Genomic DNA, 13,048 nt, shown 5'->3' with positions numbered 1-13,048 from the left:
CTAAGTAGGCTTCATTTCTTTCATTGGTTTACACTCAGTAAGTAAGTTAGCTGTGTTGCCCTGTGTGCCAAGTTTTTGCCCTTAATTATTTACTTTATTTATTTTGGCTTATTATTATTATTTACAAGTATCAAGCCTTGATGCATTGTTTATATATTACTTGTATTAAAAAAGGGCAATTAATAGACATACTTGACCAATCATAATGAATAATCGTGATTAATAATCATGATTTCAATATTGACCAAAATAATCGTGATTGCTATTTTGGCCATAATCGTAGGACAGTGTGAGGAAAGAAACCAAATCGCAACTTTCTTCTGTTTCATTTAATGTGCACGCCATTCATGAATGGCACCAGACTGCCCCTCAGAGGCCAACATGCGCAATAACAGATTTTTTGGAAGCGTGCTCTTATTTTACACTTTATAAGTTATTCAGTTCTGAAGTAAAATATCTGTGATCATCTTTTTCACCGTAATCGTCCAGTCCTAAAAGAAACGTGATTTTTATTTTTTTGAGGGGGGTCGTTGAGGCATTTAGTTCCGGTGTTTTTTAGTTCTGACTTTTATCCGAGGATGTAAACGAGACATGTTTACATCGAGGTCACTGGTTGATCTTTGGCAGATTGCGCCCCCTTCTCTTCCCTCACCTCAGGTAGAAAGAATGCAAAACAGCCTTGTGCCCCTCTAACTTCTTTTGCTCACAATAAGTTGTCTTCAGCTCAGCTTTATTGTGTTTGTCTTTCTGATTCTTAAGCTGAATACCTGTTACGGGGAAATGATTTGTCCCGGAGGTTCTGCCTTTGGCCCGAACCAAGCGGAAGGCAAATAGGAACACGGACAGTGAGTCTTGTGACTGTTTTAGTGTAGGCGGATTTTTGTGGATGGCGGCCATGTTTGTCAAAACGCAACACGAAATGTGACCTCTGACCTTATGTTTACAATCAAGCAGTCATTTGGATGGTCAATCAATAGGTCGATTCCTGAACATGCACAATCCACAAAGCTTCCCAAATCCAAAGTCGCACATTAATCAACAGCGTCTGCATCCAGATGTCTGATTTTCTCATTAGCCTGGCCTGGCCTCCGAACATGCAAGCGCACAAAAGCACTTTGTGAAATGGCAAAACTCTTCTTTCTGAATCACCACCGAGGGCTAAACATGAGGCCGTCGTGTTCCCCCAAAAAGTTCCGGCCAATGCCTGGAAACGTACTCACCCCTCACACGTGCGCCCCTGTACAACAAAAACATGTCTCGGCCTCACCTTATTGACTTGACAAAAAGCTCCCAAACTGAAGATATCACAGTTACAGTATTAAAATTACAGCATTTTTTTTTAAACAAAATAGTGAATAATTGGTACATTAAGGAACATGTACCATGTTAGTACAAATGAATGTGTAAAACAAATGCATGAACATTTTTCTTGTTTCTTTTTATCGTTGTTTGCAAGCTCCAGCGCTCTGTCACTAAAACTATTTTTAAGACAAAGCCTTTTTCTTTATCTCTCGTGCAAGCCAAGAAGGTAAATAAATGAATAAAGTGATTACCATCTAATTATTTTCAAAGAGGCGGCTTGTTGAGGCAACTCTGCAAACGCTAGTGATCACGAGTCCTATTGTTGTTAAACTGCATCGCACCTCCATGTATGTCCACTGGGTGGTGCACTAGACTGAAGAAAAATCCTATGAAATAAGCATTTATTTTCAAAATGACATCAAAAGTCGACACTTGGAACTCTTAAAGATATACACAAAGCGAGCTCGTTTCACTACCATAAGCATGAATATGTGTTTTTGACAAAAAAATTATGGAGCGTATCGGTGTGCCTTTTTGAAGCCACGTTTTGAGGGCCAGATCGTAAAGATCCCCAAAAATCACGTAAGGCGTGCTATGCGTCATGATTTTAGTTAGTAAAATTTCATCCAATCATCTCACAGAAGTAGCAACATCATTAAAATTCCACGTATTTATTGGTGTAGAAACATGTCACGTTCTCCAGACCTCCTCATCCTTCATGCATGCCAAGAAGGTTAAAAAAAACACAAGCAAAAATGATTTCATTATTTTCAGAGGTGAATTATTGAGACCACACATGAAGCGGCGGTATTTGAAACCTTGACTTTTTAACGCCACGGTCTTGTCTTTTCCACATAAATTGTTAAACGCCAACAAAATGTTCATATGCTAAACGACTGGCGAGTGTTAGCATTAGCATGCTAGTTTTTTCCATTTGAAGGTCAACAAACACTAACTACCATTTATTATTTTTTTTGTTTGATTTGCTTGAAGCACGTTACACTGCTGCTGCCTTCACTGGCCGCTCACAATGTGGGAAATCTGAAGCACTTAACTTTACGCGCAACAAATGTATAATTTACGGATATGAACACAAGAAAATAAGAGTATACGAAGATGAGATTTATTCTGTTTTGCTGTAGTTTTTACATTGATGCCAAAGTGTTGGTGGGTTTTTTACACCGTAGATTTGAAAATCCCACAATTTGACCCCAAAATGAAGGGCGCTTATATCTGGGGAATTACGGTAATCTACGCTATTCACAAGTAAAGTATTATCGGTCCAAAGACGGAATGTGAAGCGGGAAACCTGAACGGCTTTTTTAAAAGTAGAAAATAGTGAAGGGGAGCTAATTAGTTCTCTAAACATTTACTGTTGCCTCTCGTTGACTTTTGGCTACTTGCGACTTCTCGCGGCACCTTCCGTTCTTTTGCACCGTCGTGGCACTTATGGTTGCTTTTGAACATAGACTTCAGCTTTTCCGTGTTATTTATTTATTTATTTTGGTGAGGAATTTTTTTCTAGATTTATGGAAAAGACTGCTTTCAAGCCCGAACTCTTGAGGGCCAATTATTCCAAATTGATAGAGAATTCCAGAATTCAAATTCTGGAGGATACGCATGTGAAGGTTGAATAAAAAAGTTAGAATGATTTGGAACTGGATGTGTGGAAACTGGATGTGAATATATCTTTTTTTTTTTTGTTTTACTATATTGGGCTTGATAAATGTTTACGAATTGAAATGGCTCACGGTGAAAGTGGAATAATTTGATGCGGTCAAGTTTTGTTGAGGCCTAAGATGAGAATTTTGGCAGAGATTAAAATATGTGAATTTTTGGTAGACTGTTTGGAAAATTGAAAATGTGTATGTTTTTGGAATGAGAAAAATAGGTGCACACTTGTCGTGAATTTTCGAAATATTTTGAAGTTGGAATGTTCAGGTCGAAAAATGTGGAGGGGGGGGCGGTGAAAATTTTGAAATGTTTGGTAACGTGTTTGGTAATGTTCAAAATTTGGGCATGTTTAAATCATCCCAGGGTAAATGGAATGTGCTTTTGAATTTCAAATTGAAACGATCTACTGTAAATGTGTCATGTTGAATTCTAATGAATGGCAAACAACTAATGAGAGAAGTTGGGGCTCATTGGGAATACATGAAGAATGTTTGGGTGAAAATGTTTTATTTGGGTAAATTTTTGGAATGAGAAAAGTAGAAGCACACCTGCCCTGGATTTTGGGAAAATGTTGAAGTTGGAATGATGGGAATTGCTTGAAAAATGTGGAAGGAGTAGCTTGTCAAAAAAGTGTGAGAAAGGAAATATAATCATCATCTGTTAGGGATGGGCGACCAAATCCTCTCCACTTCTATTACAAAATAAAAATGACAAATTAGAAGAATGAAAAATTGTCAATAATTTCATGAGATTTTAAGGAAAAGTGCTATATTAGAATATATTCTTTAACGGTATCTGTACTTGGTATCGTGCCTACATAGGAGTTGAGTACCCGTACTAGTATCGGACTGAAAAAAGTAGTATCGAACATCCCTAATGTCCCATTTTTCAAAGAGCATTACTTGCAAGCTAACACAAAAGAAGCTTGGGAGACACAGGTAAAAAAAAAAAAAAAAGGGGGAATTAAGTGAAACATGATGTCACAACCCGAAAGTGTTATGACTAGAAAAGCTTGTGAGTGTGGGTCAGGTGACGCGCATGCGTGTGTGCGTGTGCGTGCGCGCGCACAGGAAAGGCAGGTCTCAAATTAATTGTGTGTTTGTGGTTTGGTTCAAAGCAAATGTCCAGGTATGTGTTACGGCTGAACTCGCTCACCTGCCTTAGAGGAGATTCATATCTGTGTGAGGATTGATGCTGCGTGCACACACACACACACATACACACAGCCAAGATGTGTGTGTGAGAGGCCTCGTTTAAACGTGCTCTTGTCATTGCATGTCGATGTTTAAAGCGGTTTCCGTCAACTGAGGACATTCGCAAAAAAAAAAACCAGAGGGATTTTGTCATACACATAAGTGTCCACTAGATGGCCTAAATGAGCAGACAGGAAGTAATAGACTATGAGGCCAAAGCAGGGGCGTAGCCAGGAATTTGTTGTGGGCTTCCCAGGGTTTCGTGATACTGCATATACATTTTGCTATATGTCATTTTAAATAAGCAGGTAACATAAATAACTAAAAAAAAATGGCAGGGATAAAAACGTCCCAAACCCGCCCAAGTGACCATGTAGTTACACCCCCCCGGGCCAAACTTTTACAGGGCAATTATACGCTTGAAAAAACACTAGAGTAAAAAATAAAATTAAAAAACTCAAAAATGTGGTTTGAATCAGTGCTTCTAAATTATAAGCCCCTCCTGCGGGAGAGAAAACTTTTTGCCCCTCCCACACTTGACGTGCTGACAGTAAAATTATTATGTATAAAAATGGTACAAGTATACATAAATCTGTATCCTTTTTAACATTAACAAAAGAAAAAAAGCAATATAAATCAACTTTCAACAGATGATTATTTTTACAGCGTTTATACGGGTTACAGCTTAGTCTAAAACTGAAAAAAAGTGCATCAAAGTGCCTGAAACTAAAAAACAAAACAAAAAGTCTTCACATGACAAAAACCAAGCCTTTCCACGCGGTCAGTTGAGTTAGCTAACTCAATTATTGATCACTATTTGGGTCATTTTGACACAACTTTTTCTTTTGTACCAAAAAAAAAAATCTGAAGTAATATTTTGGTCCCGTTTTACCCATAGTTGAATTATTCTTGTTCGCATTGTGTTTAGTGTGGTTTTTGCACTTGCGCGTTCAGTAAAGTGTTGTTGTATAGTTGTGGTGTCCAAACTATGGCTCGGGGGCAATTTGCGGCCCGCGTCTGCGTTTTGGCGGCCCGTGTCCTTTACTAAAATGACATTTCAACATGGCTCGCTATACTATTTAATAAGAAAAAAAATGTTTCGTGGTATGTGGCATGAGAAGAGTGTAAAAAAAAAAATCTTACTTTCCTTTTCACCTTTATCAGAAAGCCTATGGGGTATGAAAACCTTTGGACACCCCTCTTCTACTTTGTCTGGTGTCTTCAGCCCAAAACCCTGAACACTGAAACTGAGTTTGCTTCCACACATTAATATCTTGAGTCTTTTTTTTTTCAATACTAATGTGATTGAAATATTCTCCAGAGATCTGACCAATTCATTTGTGTCCAATTTGTCCCAGCAAGTCAGCAAGGTGAAATGCATTCCACCCAAACACATGTGACATTTTTAGAAAGGCCAAGATGTCCTCTACTGAGCACACTTGGACTTAGTCGAGTACCTTGAATGTGTCCGAAGATATAGACCGAAAACAAACGTCCGCTACATTATGTCTCGGCAAGACAGAAAAGTATATTGCATCCCATGTAAATACATGAGACCTATCATAAAGACTGGACGTCCTCCAGTGAGCACACTAGGACTTAGTAGAGTAGCTTGAATGTCTCCAAAGGTATAGACCCAAAAACAAATGCCCACTACAGTGGACACAAATGAATAGAATAAAAGCGAGCCTTTCGTGGACACGCCTCCTTGAAGTTTCGGAGGCGTGGCCTTTTTTGTGTGCCTTATGAATTATTCATGAGCATTAATATTCAGCTAATGCGGGATATTACATGAGGCTGCTGCACTGTTGATTTTAGACGGGGATGCACGATAGCGGTAATGTTAGAAAGCTGTTGCATGGGGGGGGGGGGCATTGGTGGGGGCAAACATGTGAAGTGTGCACAAACACGCACGCGTGTCTTCCTAAAAGCATTCCATCTGCGATGCGAATTAGACTGTCACAATTTTGCACGTAAAGTGATGTTGAGTCTTTTATGATACATGCTTGCAAATCGTTTCCCAACTTGTTGAAAAGGCGACTAATGAATTGCCTTCAAAGACAATTAAAAAATTGAAAGCAAAAACAAATGATGTCAAATTTGTAAAAAGTCACAAAAAAATTGCCGTGCACGAAGCAAAAGTCGAGTAAAGTTACACTTGTTACAAAGTAACACCGCTCTATTTATAAACGTGTCCGCCGGAGAGTCGCTGGTGTCCCGGCCAAAGCTGCACCATTCCCCCGCTTGTCCGCGGCTCTCCGGCTGACTTTTGATGGTGGAAGAAAAAAAAGGGAGCAAGACTTACCGCCGAGTCTGTCGGTTGCAGCGCGGCGTAGAGGACGAGCAGCAGCAGGGTCAGCGGCAGCAGCCTTTTGGACTTTTTGCTCATCTTGGACGAAGACGCGCTGTGGTGGGGATTCGAACAGGTTCCGTTCGCGTTGGGACCGAGAAAAGTGCGCCTCGCTACTGGCGTGTCATCGCCAAGCGCGAGAGTCACTTCGTCTCCACACTCGTTCGGTTCTCCTGTCGTTGCAGAAGCTCCAAAGTGGTCCTGGCTGTGGTACCGTGCGCCTCTGGTCCCCCTCTCTGATTTCGCTCCAGAACCTGCCTGCCCTAGCCGGATCTACTTTCCGCTCGCAAGTGCGCACTGATACAAGCCCCTCGCACCTTCAATTCGAAAGCACCGCTCTTGGTACTGAATTATACTTTCGCCTCGACTTTGTCGCCATGTTTTACAGCATAACTTTTAATTTTATTGCAGCGCTAGCAAAAAGATGTCAAGTAACGTTATTTTCGTTTGCGCGGAAGAAGTAGCGCAACAAAGTTAGGACTCTGCAAGGGCGGAGGGATATCTAATGTAGTGCCTTTCTCCTGCGCGCCTACCCACGCCTGAGGCTGCACAAAACGGAGACGGGAATAAAACCTTTATTTTTCCTATACGCCCCGACATGTTGCATTCCTCCCACCTTATTGCACATTAAATATTCACTTAAGACAAGCAGATGGCATCAATGAAAAATATCTGAGATGACAAACACATGTATTAATACACCAAAATTATTGACATTTGTTTAATACCTGCAACGATTGAAGCACTCCCAAATGTTTTATCCCACAAATTTGACTTTAAAAGATTATCCCAGAAACGCAGCTCTATTGTAAAGAAGATAATTGCCACATTTGTATTTAAAACATTATAGTTCCAGTTACAAAATGTAAGAAACTCTGGAACAGACCCTTGCGGAACTCCAAAAGATCTTCCCTGCAGACGCTGGTATTAAAAATGCTATTATATTTTTGTCATGAACTCTATTGTGATAACAGTCTTTAACTGTGCACTACTGTAAATAAAATCCAAACATTGAGATTTTGTGAACAACCTGCAACAAAAAAAAGTATTCCCACAAAAACTGACTAATGTAATGGTGCTTATGCTGTCTGGTTTTGAATGCCACGTTTTTGTTTAACTATACCTCAAAGTGCAAAATGTAAGATGACTTAGGAGAGACCCTTGCGGAACACCACCATTCCAAAATCTCCCCCTTTTGGATACTTCCAACTATTTCTGAAGCAATATATGTACAATTTTAATTTCTGATATTGTATTGTTTAGTGGCGTTTCAAATGTACTGAAGGCAGAGCCATGTGTAACTCTGTTATTCAAAAAAGGTCTAAAACCACCTTGGCAAAAATATTTTAAGCGTGCCAGTACACAGCCCTTTCACAGCTCTTCATAATGGGACTATTTACAATTTACATGGACTACATATGAGTCCACATAGTATCCTTACTTGTTACATTTATCTTTTGCTCTATGTGACACTCATACGACTCCTTTGATAAGTTGTGCGGTACGCCCCATTCAAAAACCAAAGCTAAAGAAAACAAACTCGTCAAATCACTAACTAGCACTTTTCAATTTCAGCCACTAGCTTATCGATTGAGAGCGCATAATACCCACTTCTCTCTGGCACTTTGTGACACTCATACCTTTCCTTCAGTAATTTAGGTATGCCTATTTGAAAAAGAAAAGAAAGAAACTGTAAGTAGACTAAAAAAAAACGCTAATTCATTCCTCTGTCGTTTTAGAACACAGCACAAATGTCCGGCATTGTTAGCTAGCCGCTAAGGCAAACGTTGGCTATAGCGTTGGAGATAAGGTGCATTCAAATGCATTCGGATATTTTAAACGCAAAAACATATTCGTTTATTCTCTATTATAGATTTATTCATTGATGAATTGTCTTAAGGATCGATTGTTACACACCATTTAACTGAGAAAACTCATTCAAGAGCAGTTTTCCCAGTATTTTGACGTCATATTTTTGTGCTTTACTGTGAAACACGAACTTTTTGCGTACTTAATGAACTTTTGGCGCAGTTAATGATGTTGACATGCGTTTGTAATCCACAGCAAGGTGCTTGCGCGCTCGTCCGCAGTCGTCTTTGAATGCGAGCAGGTTCCTGTTGCAAATGTCTTACGGGAGCTCCCGAATGGCAAGTGCTGGCCAAGTTGGCCCCTCCTCCCCTGGCTGGCGGGGCAACTCTGCAGAGTTGAAGCGCAACAGCCCCGAGAGCGCAGCAAGCGACTTCGCCGCTGTGCACCTTTGGTGAGTTTTCATCCAAAAAAATACTCTAAATTGACAAGTTCGGAAAAGGGAAATCCCCCGGGTATCGCTTTCTGTCCGCGAGTCTAGTGCGTTTACGTGCGCTCGTTTTTTAAAGCTTCTCCGTGTGTGCGTGTGTGTGTGTGGCTGCTAGATGACAGAATCTTCGGAGCCGTGGATGAGTGCGCTGCAAGTGCTTGGCTGTTGAACACTCGGGAGTCCATTCGGAACCCGCGGCTCACCGGATCACGATGAAGCTCCTGTAAGTTGACTTTTTTGAAGTTTCGAACGTGAAAAGAGGCCGAAACAAGACTTCGGGTGGAAAGCTAATCCAAAATGCTCGTTTCTCGCTGTCAGGTTCTGCATGGTGGTAATCGTGGTGGCGGTTCGAGCGACCCACGCAGTAAGTGCCTTTTTGTTTACTAGCACTACTCCTGGGCCGACTGCCTGCCGTTTTTAAACACTCGCACGCGGACTGTTTATTCGATTGTGACGCGCATGGAAGTGTTTATTTTGTCGATGGAATGAGCTGAAATCGTACACTTTGAATCGCTTCGGTTTTCAACTCAAGTGCTCTCGTCTGCGAATATTTCAACGAAGTTTGGAATGTAAAAACCGCATGTATGAAAGACAACGGGTGACTTGAATGGCTGCTAATTTTTGAGCCTAATTTCAAATTAAACAAATAAAAAATATATTACCAAAAGTGGATGAGTGTGTTTAAAAAAAAAAAAAAAGTATTCCAAGTTTGAGTGTGCCGCTAACGCCAATTTGCAAATTCAACTCCTCCCCCTCATTAATATTTACAAACTGGGCGACGGGCCCTTTTTCTCAAGCCACGCCCACTTTGTTACCCCAACGCTCCCTCTTTCTGCTTGCTTAGTCCTCACTTCTTTGCACGTTATGAAAATGAATCACATTTACACAAAATTGTAAAACTTTACAGAAGAACGTTCAGTCTTTTTGCTGAGAAAAGTAGCTTGTGCAAAATATTAAAATAGTGACTCAAATAATTGTGGCACATTGATTTCCTAAATGTGGGATTTATATATTTTTTTTCCCCTCCAAAGAATAAATGAGCTTGAATCAACTGATTTTGACGATCTGACCATACAGTCCAGATGCAATACGCCTGTGACAGATTAAGGACAAGGAAGAGAAAGAATTCAAATTGTCTTTTAATTTGTTTTCTATTTTAATAAACAAAATTACACAACACTTTTGTCTGACAATTGAAAGTGGTTTAAACCAAGTAGCCTTAAATACTTAAACATGCGTTTCCTTTCGATATTTCCCACTAGGTTGCCATGTAGTGTGCAGTATATATATATATATATATATATATATATATATATATATATATATATATATTTCTTTTGGCAATACCTGTGTACTTTTCTAGCCCTATCTTTTTTCCTGATTATCTATCTATCTATCTATCTATCTATCTATCTATCTATCTATCTATCTATCTATCTATCTATCTATCTATCAAGATCGAGCATTAACAGTCTGTTAGATCTATCTATCTATCTATCTATCTATCTATCTATCTATCAAGATCGAGCATTAACAGTCTGTTAGATCTATCTATCTATCTATCTATCTATCTATCTATCTATCTATCTATCTATCTATCTATCTATCTATCTATCTATCTATCTATCTATCTATCTATCTATCTATCTATCTATCTATCTATCTATCTATCATTTTAATCCTTTTATGACTACATAAAACTACTGCCAATTAATTTGCGACATTTGCACGCTCACTTCAATGGAACTCAACCAATTGTGTCAGATTGACTACGAATTGACTCTTCCTCCGTGGCGCCTCTCTAATGTCAGTGGCGCCTCTCTAATGTCAGGGAACAAGTGTGGCTGGAATTGTGACAGTAACCATGGCAACCACTTTATGGACGATCAACAAAGACTTGTTCCTTTCGTCCAGTGTGACCATTGAGATGCCTGTTTTGTTACTGGCTGCATCCGAATGATTGGTGCCGTTTGATTGGTGACAGTAGGTCATGTGACAGCATCAAGGTTCTCTGTTTTTATATATATATATATATATATATATATATATATATATATATATATATATATATATGTATATGTTTCCTCTAACTGTATCCCGAAAATGTTAGCATAGACTTGACTTTAGCCTGCAGCGACCTGGCTGCCACGAACGACTGTTAGCACAAGGGAGACATCACACACAGGTGAGGAGGAATGGCGTGGGGAGGAGGCATACGACAGGAACGCGGAGGAGGTCGGAAGGGAAATTAGCTTTCCAAACAAGTAGTCCATGCGGAAGACAATCGAGAGTTGTCCCCCTCTGCCGAAGTTTCCCATCTTTCAAAAGATCCTCTCGCAATACATAAGGCTCGACGCCGTGACCGAGTCACCCTCGACTTTACAGTCAGCGCTGGTAAAAATTTCACCCGGCCGCAAGGCACTAGTAGCTACATGTTTTAATTAGCCGTGCAAAGGATCTCCTTTGATCCGTGATGGATGCGTGCCATTCAAATCACGTAACTTGTCGGCCAATTTTAAGAGACACGCGATAGCCATAGCAGGCTTTTACTTTGGAGTTGGTCCTCGCAGCGGTGGTGATGTAGTTTTTAAGCGTCGCTCTTCCTGGCGAGCATCTTGGCTGTCAATGGGAATACGGTCAAACTTTGCATTTTAAAAATAGATAATCCCCCAAATATAGGACACAACTGTGTATAGGACGCACCTTTAATAGCAGGATCAAATCCTGTTATTTTCTATGTTACCGTGTATAGGACGCACCAAGAGTTTGGCGACAATGTAAAAACGCTAGCAAAATCAGAATAAGTCTCATCTTTGTAAATTCTTCATATTTTTTGTGTTAAGATCCATAAGTTATGTATTTGTTGCTTGTTAAGTTAAATGTATTTCATATTTCCCACGTTGTGTGCGGTCAGCGAACGCCTCGCGAGTGTAACGTTGGATGCGCTCCAAACAGTTTTTCCTTTTCCTCACGACGCAGCTTGTGTTCATTTTGCCGTAAATACCGAAAGTTATGCAACATCCGTGTTCCACCAAGTTTATGATTGTCTGTATATGCTAAAAAGAACGTAATTGATAAACGAGTCAAATGGAATACCTCTCCGTGTTTTTTAACCGCTGCACTCTTAATTGAAACAGCTTGAGACATCATACCGTTAACATGATCCTCTCCGTTTTAGTAACAATTTTGTGTGTGAATGAGGACGGATTCTGACGTTGGTTCAGTCTGCTCGCTTCTTTTATTGAAATTAATGTCGTAACAACCTCAGCTAACTCGAGCTGCTGTTACCTGCAATAGGCATCGTCTGCTAACCGCTTTCTAGCTAGTCCCCTTACGGTAATAATTGTAAATAAGAATACGGTGGATGTAAAAATGCACACACGTGAGTCAAAACTCGGCTTAAGCAGCTCACGGACATTTTCCTCGAATGGTGGTTACTGTTCACAGGACCCACATACTTTTAGTTTTTAGTTTGGGGAGAAAAAAGGGAATTACGGTACTAAAATAATGGTTAAAACATTAAGTATTTTCTAGAAAAAAACCCAGTTCCAATTCCAACCTAATAAATTCAAAGCGGGATTGGAGATTGCAATTAAACTTGCAACTGTACGCAGGCACCTCTGGCGGCTGCCTTCCTCCCAAATTCTTTCCGAGCTTGGCAAGACTTGTCTGGCTGTCCCTGCAGGTGCTCTGTAGACCGGAACATTCCAGCAAGTGATGATGCGGATCACTTGAAATGTGCCCAACCCCAAACCCCCGTCCCACGCCTCTTTTGCCCACCACCTTCCTCCCTTCCTTCGGCCGTGTTCGCCGAAGACCCCCGCGCTCATTTTCCACACCGAGCAAACAAGTGATTATGAGATGATTTGCAAGCGGACCCCCCGCGCTTCCTCCCCGACTCCACCTCCTTCCTTTGGCCCAAAATCACCACCTTCTCGGGTCTTTGCTTCTGTTCCGAAAGCTTGTTTCGAGGCCTCGATGATTTAGAAAAAAAAAAATCCCAATATTGAGAAATTATTTTCCTTTAAAAAATTTTTAACCCTCCTCCCATGAGGTTTTCAGGTACTTTCGCCATTATTTTAGTTGCCATCATAGCTTTCAGCAGCACAAACAGAAAAAAAAAAAACATCAGGAGAGCAATAAACGCGGTGACAAAAAAACGACCTGTGTGGTGCGCTCATAAAATAATATAGCGCGTGTTTGCGACATGAAAGATGGGTTTATTATGGGGAA

General features: G+C 40.3%; 2 protein-coding genes across 5 annotated transcripts in view; one reads left to right on the top strand and one right to left on the bottom strand.

Annotated features, from left to right (window-relative positions):
• The window catches only part of col4a5 (collagen, type IV, alpha 5 (Alport syndrome)), a 36,748-nt gene extending 29,977 nt beyond the window's left edge, over nt 1–6,771 (bottom strand). Inside the window, exon 1 of the mRNA XM_088408560.1 lies at nt 6,475–6,771. Coding sequence (XP_088264686.1) covers nt 6,475–6,558 — 84 coding nt within the window. The 5' untranslated portion in view covers nt 6,559–6,771. The remainder of the gene's footprint in view (nt 1–6,474) is intronic.
• Nucleotides 6,736–13,048, top strand: part of col4a6 (collagen, type IV, alpha 6) — a 77,543-nt gene continuing 71,230 nt past the window's right edge. For 3 of the 4 annotated variants that reach the window (XM_088408441.1, XM_088408360.1, XM_088408201.1), the window contains exons 1-4: nt 8,069–8,211; nt 8,584–8,779; nt 8,931–9,038; nt 9,134–9,179. In XM_088408441.1, the coding sequence (XP_088264567.1) occupies nt 9,028–9,038; nt 9,134–9,179 (57 nt within the window). In that variant the 5' untranslated portion in view covers nt 8,069–8,211; nt 8,584–8,779; nt 8,931–9,027. Of the gene's footprint in view, nt 6,862–8,068; nt 8,212–8,583; nt 8,780–8,930; nt 9,039–9,133; nt 9,180–13,048 lie in introns of those variants that run through there. The other variant, XM_088408277.1, reaches the window with a different exon arrangement.

Source organism: Hippichthys cyanospilos, chromosome 1, assembly GCF_059441005.1.
Source record: "Hippichthys cyanospilos isolate Australia breed blue-spotted pipefish chromosome 1, RoL_Hcya_1.0, whole genome shotgun sequence".
Lineage (NCBI taxonomy): Eukaryota > Metazoa > Chordata > Actinopteri > Syngnathiformes > Syngnathidae > Hippichthys > Hippichthys cyanospilos.
This window is presented reverse-complemented; position numbering and strand designations above follow the sequence as displayed.